Below are 17814 nucleotides of genomic sequence, written 5' to 3' on the forward strand. Positions count from 1 at the left end.
CATTTAAATGACAAAGGTCCATACCAACCTTTTGCCATGGTGCTGTTGGTATGTCAGCTACTATCATTGGTTCCTTTGCTTGTTTGTTTTGGTGTTTCTGACATGTCTCACATTTGCCTATCATGTTCTCAATGTCCTTATTTATGCCAGGCCAATAAACAGTGTCTCTTGCTCTCCTTTTGCATTTTTCAATTCCGAGGTGTCCCTCATGAATCCTTTTGAGCATGTCTTGACGTAGAGCCTGTGGAATGACTATTCTGTTCTGTTTTAGTAATAGTCCACTTGCGACACTCAATTCTGACCTTGTGTGAAAATATTTTGGACAGGAACCTTTTGGCCAACCATGATGAATGTTCTCTATTACTGTTTGTAATACTGTATCTTTCACTGTTTCTTCTGCTATTTGCTTTGATTTTGTGTCTGACACGGGCAGCGCAGCAGTGACCATACTCACATGAACATCCACGTCTTCTTCAGTAGAGCTCACATGACTCATTGTGGGTGCTCGGGATAGTGCATCTGCTAACACTATGTATTTGCCTGGTGTGTAGATCAGTTGAGTCATATCTTTGCAGCTTCATCATGAGTCGTTGAATCCTTGGAGACATCTCATTCAGGTTCTTTTTTATGATGGCAACCAGTGGGCTGTGGTCTGTCTCAACTGTGAAGGTGGGAAGTCCATATATGTAGCCATGAAACTTTTCTAGTCCAACTACCAAGCCGAGACATTCCTTTTCAATCTGGGCGTATCGACACTCCGTATCAGTCATAGACCTGGAGGCATAGGCAACAGGCTTCCAATCTTCACCCTCTGCTTGTAGCAAGAGCGCACCTAGGCCATCTTTTGATGCATCCGTTGACACTTTGATTCTTTTTGTTGGGTCAAAGAAGGTGAGTACAGGTGTGGTTGTCAGCACTGTTTTGAGGTTTATCCACTCTTGTTCATGTCTTTCTGTCCATGCGAACTCATTTGTTTTACGTAGCAGGTCTCGCAGACAGGCTGTCTTGGCTGACAAGTTAGGAATGAACTTTCCAATGAAGTTTATCATCCCCATGATGCGTAGCACTCCTTTTTTGTCAGTGGGTCAGGGCATTTTGAGTATGGCGTTTACTTTTTCCATATCTCGCTCTAATCCTTTACCAGATAGATTATCTTCTAGGAAAGTGACTTCCTGGACGCCAAACTGACACTTGGCTTTGTTGAGCTTCAGTCCATTCCGGCGTATGCTCTGTAGCACTTTAGTCAGTCTCTCATTGTGTTCTTTCAGTGTGGAGCCCCAGATGATGTCATCAACATAGACCCGAACTCCTTCCAGACCTTCAATTATGTGTTCCATCGCTCTATGAAAGATTTCAGATGCAGATATTATCCCGAAAGGCATTGAGGAAACAATACCTGCCAAATGGTGTGTTGAAGGTACAGTATTTGGTGCGCTCTTCATCCAGTTTTAGTTGCCAAAATCCTTGTGAGGCATCGAGCTTTGTAAAGTATCTGACACCTGACATTTCACTGGTGATTTCTTCTCGCTTGGGAATCTGGTAGTGTTCACGTTTTATGTTTGCATTTAAGTCCTTTGGATCCATGCATATTCTTAGATCATTGTTCTTTTTCTTTACACATACCATGGAGTTAACCCAGTCTGTTGGCTCTTCGACTTTCCTGATGACTCCTAGTGTGGTCATTCTGTCCAGTTCATTCTTGAGCCGGTCACGCAGGGGTGCTGGAACTCTTCGTGGAGCATCCTCCGTTAGCTGGATCTTGTAAGTGAATGGTAGAACTCCAAATCCTTTGAACACATCCTGGAAATTATTCACTACAGAATCCACCGAGTCATCTGGTCTGCTTTGCACAGTTTATACGGTAGACTCTCTTGACCAGTTCTAAGTCCTCACAAGCTTTGTCACCCAGTAGTGAATCAAGTCCTTCAGCCACAACAGAAAACATGAGATGATGCACTTTGTCTTTGACTGTCACTTTAAGTCTGCATACACCTAAGCTATCTATTTTCTGTCCATTATAGTCCTTCAGTAGTACTGACTTTTTCTGTATTTTGGGCTTTTCTTTCATATTGTTAATGTCACTCATACTGATTAAGTTTGCTTTTGCCCCAGTGTCTAGTTTCAATGTAACTAATGCTCCATTTACCTGCAGTGGGATCATCCATTTGTCCTCTTTTACTGCATTAACTTTATGTTCAGCATTGTTAATTCCGGAGGGCTGCACATTTTCTGTATCCTTTTTGATAAGTTCCTCGGAGTCCACATCACGGAAGACCTCTCCTGGTCCCTCAATACCTCCTCTCTGGTGAAGAAGGCCCAGCAGCGCCGATATTTCCTAAGGAGGCTGAAGGGATGTAACCTGTCACCCCTGATCCTCTCTAACTTTTACCGCTGCACAATAGAGAGCATCCTGATGAACTGTATCACAGTATGGTATGGCAGCTGTAGCTACTATGACCGGAAAGCCCTGCAGCGGGTAGTCAAAACTGCCCAACGCATTACCGGCACCCGGCTACCGACCATAGAGCACATATACCAGAAACGCTGTTTACGGAGGTCACGGTCCATCATCAAAGACCCTACCCACCCCAGCCACAGTCTGTTCGCCCTCCTGCCATTTGGGAGACGCTACAGATGCATTCGCACCCGTACGACCAGATTTAGGAACAGCTTCTTTCCCAGGGCTGTCATCCTACTGAACTCCACAAATAAACTCTAAAGCCTGCACATCTGCCAATGCACTTTATTATGGTTATGTTTATGTTAATGTATTACAAGCCAAATGTATGTTGAATGTTTAAATGTCTTAATCTAAATGTACACTCTCGGGAGCCGCAAGCCTACATTTCGTTGTACTGCACTTGTGCACTAACAATGACAATAAAAGTTGATTTGATTTGATTTGATTTGACACCATTCCTACAAAACATGTCTCACTTAAATCAGTGTCCTCAATTACATTAACTCGTTGCCCTTTCTTAGTTTTTACTTTTGAAAAGCATTGTTTGGCAAAGTGATTCTTTCCATGACATTTTGTGCACATTTTTCCAAACACTGGACATTGTTTTAACTGGTGTTTGTAACCACAGCGTTTACAATTAAAAATTCCTTCCTCCGATTGCTTTTCACTTCTGTTCTGCCCATGTTTCTTCCCCTTGTAGGACACAGCACCGACAGCAGCACTTACTGCAATCGCATCATCATTGATTTCACTGAAAGTCTTGGCATGCTTTTGAGCTAGCTCGCTAGCTTGGCATATTTTCACAGCAATTTCCAATGTTAGTTCGGTTTCTCTCAACAGACGTTTCCTGACTTTTTTATCATGAATACCAAACACAATCTGGTCACGAATCATGGATGCTTTCAGCTCAGAGAAATTACATGTCTGTGCTTTCAGTTTCAGATCAGTCAAAAAGCTATCAAAAGTCTCAATTTGCTGCTGTGTCCGAGAACGGAAGATGTACCTCTCATAGGTTTCATTCTTTTTGGGAGAACAATGTGTAGCAAACTTCTTTAGCACATCGTCTAATTTTTCTCTGTTCTCCTCTGGATTAAATACAAATGTATTAAATACCTCTATCGCCTGTGGGCCTGCAACCGTGAGCAGCAACGCTATTTTCCTTGCGTCTGGCTTCGTACCGTACCCGATGGCAGCAATGTAGAGTTCGAATTGTTGTTTAAAAGTCTACCAATTGTAGTCGACATTTCCTGTGAGTTTCAAATGCTCTGGTGGCTTCAAATTCTCCATGTCGCGTTGCACAATATTCAGCAGATCTTACCAATCCTGGTACCATGTTATGTTCATTAATAACTAGTCGTTTTTATTAAGAACAGCTAGCTTTTGCTAGACACTTTATTGAGCACGTGGACTAGGTACAGTATCTGTAGAGGCCTCCATCTTGACTGCTGCCTTGTGGGTAGCCTAGTGCATCGTGGGTAGCCCACTCTTATATACATACAGCACCACCTAGTGTACCATTCCAGAATGACAGGTTATTGATCATTACACCCTTCACTTTCCTCTGACCCCCCTTCTCCCAATCTCACCCCCTGCTGCGTTTTCACTATCCCCTCTGACCTTCCTCTCTCTGACCCCGAACAATCAGTCCTCAGCAAAGGCCTGAGCTTCATCCCTTTACGTCCCCACCTCAACGAATTTCGAGCTTGGCACGATGTTGAGCTCTTTTTCCACCGCCTTCGTCTCTGTGCCTACTTCTCTGGCCAGGAGTCTTCCCCCCGCACGGCTGACCCTTTCTCCCGCTTTCAGAATTCCCATTCTACCTGGACCCCCTCCCCCTGGCCTCTTACCCTCTCTAGATCTTTTCATTGCTAACTGCCGCCGTGACATCGGCCGTCTCCATTTCTCTGCTCCCCTCATTCACTCCAACCTACCTCCCTCTGAACTTCTTTAGCACATCGTCTAATTTTTCTCTGTTCTCCTCTGGATTAAATACAAATGTATTAAATACCTCTATCGCCTGTGGGCCTGCAACCGTGAGCAGCAATGCTATTTTCCTTCCATTCTCTCAGATCCAACCCCGACATTGTCATTAAACCTGCTGACAAAGGTGGTGCTGTTGTTGTTTGGCGAACCAACCTCTACCTAGCGGAAGCTGAACGCCAACACTCCGACACCTCCTCCTACCTCCACCTGGACCATGACCCCACTACCAAACATCAAACCACCGTTTCCAAGACTGTCACTGACCTCATCTCCTCTGGAGATCTCCCCCCCCCCGCGGCCACCAAACTCAGTTCCTCAACCCCGCACAGCTCGCTTCTACCTCCTTCCCAAGATCCACAAACAGGACTGCCCTGGTAGACCCATTGTTTCAGCCTGTTCTTGCCCCACGGAACTTATCTCTTCCTATCTCGCCTCTATCTTTTCTCCCCTTGTCCAGCCTCTTCCCACCTACATCCGCGACTCTTCTGATGCCCTCCGCCACTTTAACAGTTTCCAGTTTCCTGGCCCCAACCGCCTCCTTTTCACCGTGGACGTACAATCCCTCTACACCTCCATCCCCCACCAGGATGGCCTGAGGGCGCTCCGCTTCTTCCTTGAGCAGAGGCCCGACCAGTCCCCATCCACCACCACCCTCCTCCGCCTGGCTGAACTTGTTCTCACATTGAACAAATTCTCCTTTGACTCCACTCATTTCTCCTTTGACTCCACTCATTTCCTCCAAATCAAAGGTGTTGCTATGGGTACCCGCATGAGTCCTAGCTATGCCTGCCTTTTCGTGGGATATGTGGAACACTCTTTGTTCCAGTCCTACTCGGGTCCCCTCCCTCACCTCTTTTACCGGTACATTGATGACCGCATCGGTGCCGTTTCCTGCTCTCGCCCTGAACTAGACAATTTCATTCACTTTGCCTCCAATTTCCATCCTTCCCTCATCTTCACATGGTCCATCTCCGACTCTTCCCTTCCCTTCCTTGACTTCTCCGTCTCCATCTCTGGGGATAGGTTATTGCCCAACATTCACTACAAGCCCACTGCCTCCCACAGCTACCTGGACTACACTTCCACCCACCCCACCTCCTGTAAGGACTCTATTCCATTCTCCCAGTTTCTCCGTCTCCGCCGCATCTGCTCCAACAATGCCACCTTCCACACCAGTGCTTCCGACATGTCTTCCTTTTTCCTCAACCGAGGATTCCCCTCTACCGTGGTTGACACGGCCCTCGACCGTGTCCATTCTATCTCCCGCACTTCTGCCCTCACCCCTGCCCCTCCCTCCCGGAACCACGATAGGGTTCCCCTTGTCCTCACCTTTCACCCCACCAGCCTCCACATTCAACAGATCATCCTCCGCCATCTCCAACGTGATCCCACCACCAAACGCATCTTCCCCTCCCCTTTCAGCATTCCATAGGGACTGCTCCCTCCGAGACACCCTAGTCCACTCCTCTATCACCCCCAGCACCTCTTCCCCTTCACCCCGGCACCTTCCCGTGCAAGCGCAGGAGATACAACACCTGCCCTTATACCTCCCCCCTTCCCATTGGCCAGGGCCCCAAACACCCCTTCAAGGTGAAACAGCGATTTACTTGTACTTCTTGCAATCTGTATTCGCTGCTCACGATGTGATCTCCTCTACATTGGGGAGACCAAACACAGATTGGGTGACTGCTTTGCGGAACACCTCCGTTCAGTCCGCAAGAGTGACCCCGAGCTTCCGGTTGCCTGTCATTTTAATTCACCGCCCCATTCCCACTCAGACCTCACTGTACTCAGGCTCTTGCATTGTTTCACGGAAACCCAGCGTAAGCTCAAGGAACAGCACCTCATCTTCTGATTAGGCACTTTACAGCCTTCCGGACTCAATATCGAGTTCAACAATTTCAGATCATAACCTCGGCCCCTATTACATTTTTACATATATTTTTTATCCACACCTTTGTTTTGGCCGTTCCCCCTTTTTTTCTCTCCCACATGGCAGCTGTCTCTCATTCTGCCAGCGCATTTCACACCTAATCTAGAGCCGTCTTTTGTCTCTCCATTAGTCCTATCACCATCTCGTCTCGTTTTGAATACCTCAATGTCTCTTCACTTCTCTTTTGTTCTTTCATCCCCATTTCCCAGCCCCCAAACTGGCCTTTTAATCTGTTTCATTTCCTGTGTTTTTTCAGTCCTGATGAAGGGTTTCGACCTGAAACGTTAACTCTATTTCTCTCTCCACGGATGTTGCCTGGCCTGCTGAGTTTTTCCAGCATTTTCTGTTGTTATTTCGGATTTCCAGCATCCGCAGTATTTTGCTATCTTAAATGTACAGCTCTGACAAGGGATTCGATTCTCATTTTACACCAAACATGCTGGGTTTTTTATTACACTTTTGGTATTAGTGCAGTGTCCTCTTCAGTGTGGACTCAATATCAAAAACACAGTATAAAATGGTTAACTGATCATCAGTAAATTATACAACATAAAATGGTTAACTGGACATCAGCAAACAGCAGTCAATTTGTGCTCAGCAATATCCCAGAAATAGTAAATGAATGAATGACTAGATAATCTTTTTTTGGTGGTGTTGGTTGAGCGAGGAATGGCAGAACTCTGCTCTTCCTTGAATAATGCCCTGGGATCCTTTACGTCTACTTGAGCAATGGCGGATGAGGATCTTGGTTTAACATCTCATCTGAAAGATGGTACCTCCAACAATGCAGCACTCCCTCAGTACTGCACTCGAGTGTCAGCCTAGATTACGTGCTCAAGTTCATAGTGGAGTTTGAATCCAGAACTTTGGGACACAAAAACTCTCTCAGCATTAATAATGCAATAGAGTATATATATTTTTTTTAATATAAACACAGATAGTGCAATATATATGTGAGAAAGAGGGAATTTCTTCCCATATCTTTGGGGATTTAGCCTCTCAGAAAATCCAGCCAAAACCAGACAATTTATTTTTATGGAAAATAACTGAAATTCCACAAATTCTCAGTAGCAGAAAGGTTAGAACACAGGGCCCGATAGCAAAAAGCCAACATTCCTTCAAATATGCCACCCATTAATGCTCATGTCTGCTTCCACTGACATAACAGGAATGCATTATGTCCATTATATTGCTACATTAAACTGAAGGACATTTTACATTTACTTCACTCTCGAATTATATTTCTGCATATTATTGGCAAATTAACTGAAGCCATCATCACACTCACATGTCCAAATATGTTTTAAAAAGTTGCGATAAAGATACGCTACAGGACGAGTAATGTGCTCCTGATGTAATGGTGTTGGGGCTGTTACTCCTTAGGCACTGGGTATGCCTGTGCTCCACAGAGCTGAGCTCACGACATAATCCAAGATCAGCTCATTTAAATTTTAGTGTGGCACATCCTCGCGCCAATTGGTAATGCACTGGAGTACACAAAGGCAAGGGGATGGAAAAGCCACAAAAACACCTCTTAAAGGACTTCTGTTCACTCTTAAAACTGGCTTACTACTGAAAAGATTGCAAGATAGCAAGCAGACTAAAGGGTGGAATTTTAACCCCCAAGGATGGGTGTGTTGGGGGCAGATGGGAAGTAAAAATGTAAAAAATCTCAAACACGACCCACCTACCTCCGGTTTTAACGGAGGTGGGTCAGGAACGGGCAACCAATCCACTCTCAGGTGGCATGTCAGCCAGTAAAACTTTTAAGAAGGCTGCGTGCCTCCATTTAAACAGGATTTTAATTTTTAACCCATGGAGGCCGGGTTTCCCGGAGCTTGGGAAACCTGGCAGGTAAAAGGAGGCGAAGGGCTAGATCCATGAGGCAAGTGCATTTATAGTACTGCTTGTGGGCCAGGAGCAGGAATGTTTCCGCCAGGCCCAACAAGCAAACCTCTTTACAAATCCAACTCTCCCACCCCGTCGATCTCCGACTCCCCCCACCCGATCCTGACTCCTCCCTCCAGCGAGCTCCTATGTGCCTTGCATCCGCTCCTCAGCTGCTTTCCCGCCCGACAGGCAGCCAGCTGGCCAATCAGGCTGGCTATCACGCGGGAAGCCTGCTGAAAAAATAAAAAAGCTGTCCTGCGGTTAATGTCAGCAGGACATCCGGGAAATCCTTACTTCTGGGTTTTCCGTCCGTATATCCTCCCCAGCCCCACCCTCCTCACGCCCCCGAGTAAATGCCCGGGCCAATAGATCCATTTTTTGAAGCAGCTGCGAATTAAACTCCCCAAGTGCAGCACCCGAGAAACCAACCTGCTTTTTCAAAATAAATGGGACTATCCCAACACAACGAGCCTGCATGGTTCACAGGAAAGACTCAATGATCTTCATTGTTTCAGGCTGGAACTGTATATGAGAAACAACATTCCATACTATGGCCCCTCTGACTTCAGTAGGAACAGCCCCTCGAGCCTGTTCCGCCATTCGATGAGATCATGGTTGATCTGCGATCTAACTCCATATACCTGCCTTTGGCCCATATCCCTTAATACCTTTGGTTAACAAAAAGCTATCAATCTCTGATTTAAAATTAACAATTGATCTAGTATCAACTGCTGTTTGCGGAAGAGAGTTCCAAACTTCTACCACAATTTGTGTTTAGAAGTTTTTGCTAATTTCACTCCCGAAAGGTCTGGCTCTAATTTTTAGACTATGCCCCCTAGTCCTAGAATCCCCAACCAGCGGAAAGTCACCTGTCATTTTAATTCACCGCTCCATTCCCACTCGGACCTCACCGTCCTTGGCCTCTTGTATTGTTCCACGGAAGCTCAACGTAAACTCGAGGAACAGCACCTCATCTTCCGATTAAGCACTCTGCAGCCTTCCGGACTCAATATCAAGTTCACAGAATCACAGAAACCCCACAGTGCAGATAGAGGCCATTTCGGCCCATCGAGCCTGCACCGACACATATCCCACCCGATCCCCGTAACCCCTACACCAACACATATCCCACCCTATCCCTGTAACCCCACGTATTTAATCCCCCTAACACTAAGGGTCAATTTATCATAGCCAAATCAACCTAACCCGCACATCTTTGGACTGTGGGAGGAAACCGGAGCACCCGGAGAAAACCCACGCAAACACGGGGAGAATGTGCAAACTCCACACAGACAGTCGCCCGAGGCCGGATTCGAACCCGGGTCTCTGGCGCTGTGAGACAACAGTGCTAACCACTATGCCATCAGATCATAACCTCGGCCCCTATTACATTTTTTCTTGTAATTTTTCCACTCCTTTCCCCCCCCCCCCCCTTTCCTTTTGTTTCTCTCTCCCACCTGGCAGCTATCTCTTGCCCTGCCAGTACACTTCACACCTAATCTCAGCCTATTACCATCTCGTCTAGCTTCAAATACCTTTTATTGCCTCTTTTACTTCTTTTGTTTCTTTTAATTCTTTTGTCCGATCGCAGCCCTGCCTTCGATCTATTTTCTTTTCTTTCCAGTTTTGAAGAAGGGTTCGACCCGAAACGTCAACTCAAATTTCTCTCCACGGATGTTGCCTGACCTGCTGAGATTTTCCAGCATTTTCTGTTGTTACAGCGGAAATAGTTTCTCTCCATCGACCCTATCTGTTCCCCTTAATATCTTGAAAACTTCGATCAGATCACCCCTTAGCCTTCTAAATTCTAGGGAATACAACCCTAATTTGTGTAATCTCTCCATGTAACTTAACCCTTGAAGTCCAGGTATCATTCTGGGAAACCTACACTGCACTCCCTCCAAGGCCAATATATCCTTCCTAAGGTGTGGTGCCCAGAACTGCTCACACTACTCCAGGTGTGGTCTAACCAGGGTTTTGTATAGCTGCAGCAAAACTTCTATCCCCTTGTACTCTAGATATAAAGGCCAGCATACTACTCTCACCCGCCACTTACAGCCTCATGCGACAGAGGGGATTTTTAAATCTTTGTGAGCTCAATTTAACTTAAAGGCAATACTTCAATACAAGTCATATCCAGATCTTGCTATGGCAAAATGATTGAACATCCCAAAAACTGATTGACTCTTTTGCAGGAACCATTTTATGCATTAATTGAGCATCTGGATTGCTGTTCAGGTGCTCCAATTGTTTTTTTGGCACCCAGCCCCAATTGAAATATTTCTAGAGGCATTAATAATACACAATACGTGCACAGGCATCGAGTGCTACACTGCTTCTGGGGCAGATTATCAAGCGCAGTGCACATCAAGTGCTCCGTCGGCCTTTATGGGTATCCCTCCGTATTTTCCGGTTTACGAGGAGGTGGAGGAGGAAAAGAAGAAGGAGGTGGTGGTGTGAGGAGGAGAAAGCGGAGGTGGAGTAGGAGGAGGAGGGGATCAGAATATAGCATTATCAGCTCCTATAGGACAATAACTTTGAACAGAAAATCTGATTGAGTATTTTATATCTGTTCAAAAAAGTATGACCTGGAAATTGAACAAAAAATAATTCCCACTCTGGCTATTGCATGTATAAATCTTTTCTCACAACTAAAAAGTCTTCGCTTAGATTATCCTGCAGGAACTATTAATGGTATCCAGTAATAAACTTACGTTCCAAAGTGACTCAGAAAGGCAGCGATGTACTCTCTCCTTCTGTGGTAACCCTGAATAATATACTGCACCTTGGTTTAAATAAAGCAAAAACAAGTTAACATTAAAAGTTAATATATTGACAAGACAAATGACAGGAATTATAAATCCGGGTACATTATTTTAAACAAAATACTACATAGCCTTTTTAAGACTTGTACCCATTACACTTTTTAGTATTGAACTTAAGAAATAGGAGCAGGAGTAGATCATTTGGCAAGCCTGCTCCGCCATTCACTAAGATCAGGGCTGATCTTCTCCCTCAACTCCATCTCCCCGCACTAACCCCATATGCTTTATTCCCTTAAGAACATAAGAAATAGGAGCAGGCGTAGGCCATTCGGCCCCTTGAGCCTGCTCCGCCATTCAATAAGATCATGGCTGATCTAATACCTCAACTCCACCTTCCTGCCCGATCCCCATATCCCTTGATTCCCTTAATATCAAAAAATCTATCGATTTCTATCTTAAATATACTAAACGACTGAGCCTCCACAGGTAGAGAATTCCAAAGATTATCCCTCTGATTGAAGAAATTTCTCCTTATCTCAGTCCTAAATGGCCGACCCCTTATTCTAAGACTGTGACCCCTGGTTCTCGACTCTGCAGCCAAGGGAAACATCCTCCCTGCATCTACCCTGACAAGCCCTGTAAGAATTTTGTATGTTTCAATGAGAAAACACCTCATTCTTCTAAACTCTAGAGAATATAGGCCAATCTACTCAATCTCTCCTCATAGAAAAATCCCATCAACCTAGGAATCAGTCTGGTGAACCTTTATTGCACTCCCTCTATGGCAAGTATATCCTTCCTTAGGTAAGGAGACCAAAACTTTACACAATACGCCAGGTGTGGTCTCACCAGGGCCCTATATAATTGCAATATGACGTCTTTACTTTTATACTCAAATCCTCTTGTAATAAAGGCCAACATACCATTTGCTTTCCTAATTGCTTGCTGTACCTGCATGTTAACTTTCAGTGATTTGTGTACAAGGACACCCAGGTTCCTCTGAACATCAACATTTCCCAATCTCTCACCATTTAAAAAATACTTTGCTTTTCTATTTTTCTGAACGAAGTGGATAACTTCACATTTCTCCACATTATATTCCATTTGCCATGTTCTTGCCCACTCACTTCGCCTGTCTATATCCCCTTGAAGCCTCTTCACATCTCCTCACAACTTACATTCCCACCTAGCTTTGTGTCAGCAAACTTGGATATATTACATTTGATCCCCTCATCCAAATCATTGACAGAGATTGTGAATAGCTGAGGCCCAAGCATTGATCCTTGTGGTACCCCACCAGTTACAGCTTGCCAACCTGAAAATGACCCGCTTATTTCTACTCTCTGTTTTCTGTCAGTCAACTAATCCTCAGTCCGTGCTAGTATATTACCCCCAATCCCATGAGCCCTAATTTTGTTTAATACTGTAACGGCTTGTGTGGCACCTTATCGAATGCCTTGTGAAAATCCAAATACACCATATCCACTGGTTTCCCCTTATCTATTCTGCTAGTTACAACCTCAAAAAACGTTAACAGATTCGTCAAACATGATTTCCCTTTCAGAACTAGCCATGCCTCTAGCCAAGCTGTTCCATTACAGCTACAACACTGGCATCTATCCGACAATGTGGAAAACTGCCCAGGTATGCCCTGTCCACAAAAAGGAGGACAATTACTGCCCAATCAGTCTACTCTCAATTATCAGCAAAGTGATGGAAGGTGTCATCGACAGTGCCATCAAGCAGCACTTACTCACCAATAACCTGTTCACTGATGCTCAGTTTGGGTTCCACCAAGATCACTCGGCTCCAGACCTCATTACAGCCTTGGTCCAAACATAGACAAACGAGCTGAATTCCAGAGGAGAAGCGAGTTTAACTGCCCTTGACATCAAGGCAGCATTTGACCGAGTGTGGCATCAAGAAGCCCTAGTAAAACTGAAGTCAATGGGAATCTGGGGGAAAACCCTCCACTGGCTGGAGTTATACCTAGCACAAAGGAAGATGATTGAAGGTCAATCATCACAGCCCTAGGACATCGCTGCAGGAGTACCTCAGGGCAGTGTCCTAGGCCCAACCATCTTCAGCTGCTTCATCAATGACCTTCCCTCCAACATAAGGTCAGCAATGGGGATGTTCGCTGATGACTGCACAGTGTTCAGTGCTATTCACAGTTCCTCCATGCCCGCATGCAACAAGACCTGGACGACGTTCAGGCTTGGGCTGATAAATGGCAGGTAACATTCGCGCCACAGAAGTGCCAGGCAATGGCTATCTCCAACAAGCGAGAGTCTAACCACCACCCCTTGACATTCAATGGCATTACCATCGCCGAATCCCCCACCATCAACATCTGGGGGTCACCATTGACCAGAAACTTAACTGGACCAGCCACATAAATACTGTGGCAACAAGAGCAGGTCAGAGGCTAGGTACTCTGCGGCGAGTGTCTCACCTCCCGACTCCCCAAAGCCTTTCTACCATCTACAAGGCACAAGTAAGGAGTGTGATGGAATACTCTCCACTTGCCTGGATGAGTACAGCACTCTAGAGGCTCGATACCATCCAGGACAAAGCAGCCCGCTTGATTGGCACCCCATCTACCACCTTAAACATTCACTCTCTCCACCACCGGCGTACCGTGGCTGCAGTGTGTACCATCTACAAGATGCACTGCAGCAACTCGCCAAGGCTTCTTCGGCAGCACCTCCCAAACCCGCGACCTCTTCCACCGAGAAGGATAAGGGCAGCAGACGCATGGGAACACCACCACCTCCAAGTTCCCCTCCAAATCACACACCATCCTGACTTAGAAGTATATCGCCGATCGTTCATCGTCGCTGGGTCAAAATCCTGGAACTCCCTACCTAACAGCACTGTGGAAGTACCTTCACCACATGGACTGCAGCGGTCCAAGGCGGCGGCTCACCACCACCTTCTCAAGGGCAATTAGGGATGGGCAATAAATGCTGGCCTTGCCAGCGACACCCACATCCCATAAATTAATTAAAAAAAAATCTGTGCTGACTCTACCCAATCCTATTATTATTTTCTAAGTGCCCTGTTACCACATTCTTAATAATTGATTCTAGCATTTTCCCCACTACTGATGTCAAGCTAACTGGTCTGTAGTTCCCCATTTTCTCTCTCCCTCCTTTTTTAAATAGTGGGTTTACATTTGCTACATTCCAATCCACGGGAACCATTTTAGAATCTATGGAATTTTGGAAAATGACAACCAATGCAGCCACTATCTCTATAGCCAACTCTTTCAAAACCCTTGGATGTAGGCCAACAGGTCCAGGGGATTTATTGGCTTTCAGTCCCATTAATTTCTCCAGTACTATTTTTTTTACTAATACTAATTTCTTCTCATTCCTCATTTTCGCTAGACCCTTAGTTCCCCACTATTTCTGGGAAGTTTTTTGCGTCTTCTTCTGTGAAGACAGACACAAAGTGCTGGATTTTCCCTACGGAGGTGGGAGAGCTGGTCGGCGGCTTCTAGTCCTGCTCCCGTGTGCAGCCAGTCTCTGAAAAAGATTTTCTGTAGATTGGCCTTGTTAAGCCCGCCCTGTGGGATTTCCTGGCCAATTAACAGGAAGCAGATCTGATGACGTCATTTGATGATGCGTCATCAGACGGTTTCTTTATAGGGACCACGGCCAAATTGATTTTGACAGTTGTGCTGTCAGTGTTTTGCAGCATTGAGGGACTGCAAATACCAACAAGCACTGCACAAAGGTGCACGCCTGCACCCAGGCTCACGCATGACTCCCTCCATATGCTTATGGAGGGAGTCACAGCACGCAGGGAGATTCTCTTCCCTTCCCATGGGTGGAAGAGACCTCCCCAGGAGATCAACGCAGTCTGGTTGCACATTGAACAGGAAAGCACAAGCAGGGATGTTGTCAGGAGTCCCTGGCTGCAGTGGTGCCAACCTTTCTCTCTCCCTCCTTTCTTAAATAGTGGGGTTACATTTGCTACCTTCCAATCCTCGGGAACCATTCTAGAATCTATGGAATTTTGGAAGATGATAACCAATGCATCCACTATCTCTATAACCACCTCTTTCAAAACCCTAGGATGTAGGCCATCAGGTCCAGGGGATTTATCAGCTTTCAGTCCCATTAATTTCTCCAGTACTATTTTTTTACAAATACTAATTTCTTTCAGTTCCTCATTCTCGCTGGACCCTTGGTTCTCCACTATTTCCGGGAGGTTTTTTACACCTTCTTCCGTGAAGACAGACACAAAGTATTTGTTTAATGTCTCTGCCATTTACTTATTCCTCATTATAATTTCTCCCATCTCAGCCTGTAAGGGACTTAATGTTTACTTTTGCTAATCTTTTCCTTTTTACATACGTATAGAAGCGTTTACAGTCTGTTTTTATGTTTCTCACTAGTTTACTCTCATATTTTATCTTCCTTTGTCCTCCTTTGCTGAATTCTAAAATTCTCCCAATCCTCAGGCTTACTACTCTTTTTGACAACATTATAAGCCTCTTCCTTTGATCTAATACTACCTTTAACTTCTCTTGTTAGCCATGGTTGGACCACTTCTCCTGTGGGGCTTTTGTGCCTTAAAGGAATGTATATTTGTTGTAAATTATGTATTTATTCTTTAAATGCTAGCCATTGCTTGTCTACCGTTATACCTTTTAATGTAGATTCCCAATCTACCTGAGCCAACTCGCCCCTTATACCTATGTAGTTTGCTTTGTTTAGATTTAAGACCCTAGTTTCGGATTTAACTAAATCACTTTCGAACTTAATATAAAATCCTATCATATTATGGTCACTCTTCCCTAAAGGCCCCTTTACTACAAGGTTATTAATTAACCCTTTCTCATTGCACAATACTAGATCTAAAATAGCCTGTTCCCTAGTTGATTCCTCAACATACTGATCTAGAAAACTATCTCGTATACATTCCATGAATTCATCATCCACACTATTACTGCAAATTTGGTTTGCCCAGTCTACATGTAGATTAAAGTCCCCCATGATTATTGTATTACCCTTGTTACATGCGTCTCTAATTTCCTGATTTATACTCTGCCCTACATTACAACTACTGTTCGGCGGCCTATAAACTCCCACCAATGTTTTCTGCCCCTTGTTCTTTCTTAGTTTCACGCAAACTGATTCTACTTCTTGATTTTTGGAGCTAAGAGCCTTTCTCTCTACTGTCTTTATCCCGTCCTTTATTATCAGGGCTACCCTTCCTCCTTTTCCATGTTGCCTATCTCTTCTAAAAGTTAAGTATCCTGGAATATTTAGTTCCCAACCTTGGTCACTAATATCCAAAAATCTATCGATCTCTGTCTTGAATATACTCAACGACTGAGCATCCACAGCCCTCTGGGGTGGAGAATTCCAAAGATTCACCACCCTCTGAGTGAAGAACTTTCTCCTCATCTCAGTCCTAAATGGCCGACCCCTTATTCTGAGACTGTGTCCCCCTGGTTCTAGACACCCAGGGGAAACATCCTCCCTGCATCTATCTACCCTGTCAAGCCCTGTAAGAATTTTAGATGTTTCAATGAGATCGCCTCTCATTCTTCTAAATTCTAGGGAATATAGGCCTAGTCTCCAATCTCTGCTCATAGGACAATCCCCCCATCACAGGAATCAGTCTGGTGAACCTTCATTGCACCCACTCTAAGGCATGTATATCTTTCCTTAGGTAAGGAGACCAAAACTGTACACAGTACTCCAGGTGTGGTCTCACCAAGGACCTACATAATTGCAGATCTTTCTGTTTGAGTGTTAAACATTTGCTGTGCTCACTATAGTGAGGGATGTTGGAGCAGAAGAATGGTGCTTCTTTATTTTGCACCAAATGGCAGCATCAAACACTCCAAGACTCACTGGGGGGAAAAAAAATCATGTATGCCAGCAACGTTGCTGGTGTTACCGGCAACTGCAGTTAACGGCCGCTGGAAATGGCCGCAATGCTAACCGAGTGAAATTGGTCTTGGGGGCATGGAGATAGGTGGCGCAGCGCTCACCTTCCTTTCAACGCCATTCTGGTGGCATTGCTGGAGGGATCCGGGCTGAAGTTTCTGTCCAGGTCTGGCATTGCAACTTCCTACAGCCTCTGTGAGCAAAGCTGTGGAGTGCGCGAGGAATTGTGGGCAATGAAGAGGCTGGATAATTAAAGGGGCCATGCACACTGAAGCAATACAAAATAAAATGCACCACTAGCTTCACACACTGCTCAATGCACAAACCCCAATCACTCACCGACCAACAATCTGCACCAATGACAAGGCACATCTCCCATTCCTAGCCCCACCTCACCCCCTTGGAGATGGTGCAGGCCATTCTTGGCAGGGGCATGGTTGAACCCTTAGCCAGCGATAGGGCTGAAAGGATACAAGATGCGGGTATCCTAGTAGGTTATCCTCTTCTGGCATGTACATCTTGCTGTCCCGCCCTCCCATCAGCACAATGCCACCCTTGTGCCTTCCTCATTTCACACACCCAAGAAATGCAGCCTGCCCAGCCAGTGGGTTAATAAGAAGAGGCAGCCTGCCCAGCCAGTGGGACTGCAGGCAGATGATTCCATCCCAGAAATCCCAGCCACAGGGGCTGTCTGGGATGCATCCTTCTGTCTGATTCTTCCTCTTTGGCTTCCTCCTCTTCTGCATCTTCCTCTTCCCTCTGCAAACGAATGCTGTAAATGTGAAATGACAGCATAAAATGCTGGAAACACTCAGTTGGTCAGGCAGCATGTCGACCTGAGACATGAACTCTGTTTTACTCTCCACGGATGTT

General features: G+C 45.4%; 1 protein-coding gene across 4 annotated transcripts in view; it reads right to left on the reverse strand.

Moving 5' to 3' along the window:
- babam2 (BRISC and BRCA1 A complex member 2) overlaps positions 1–17814 on the reverse strand; it is a 223271-nt gene that overhangs the window by 25235 nt on the left and 180222 nt on the right. For all 4 annotated transcript variants that reach the window (XM_085997911.1, XM_085997913.1, XM_085997909.1 and 1 more), the window contains one exon: positions 10982–11052. In XM_085997911.1, the coding sequence (XP_085854037.1) occupies positions 10982–11052 (71 nt within the window). The remainder of the gene's footprint in view (positions 1–10981; positions 11053–17814) is intronic.

Source organism: Somniosus microcephalus, chromosome 9, assembly GCF_052327205.1.
Source record: "Somniosus microcephalus isolate GS21.2 chromosome 9, FLI_Smic_1.0, whole genome shotgun sequence".
Lineage (NCBI taxonomy): Eukaryota > Metazoa > Chordata > Chondrichthyes > Squaliformes > Somniosidae > Somniosus > Somniosus microcephalus.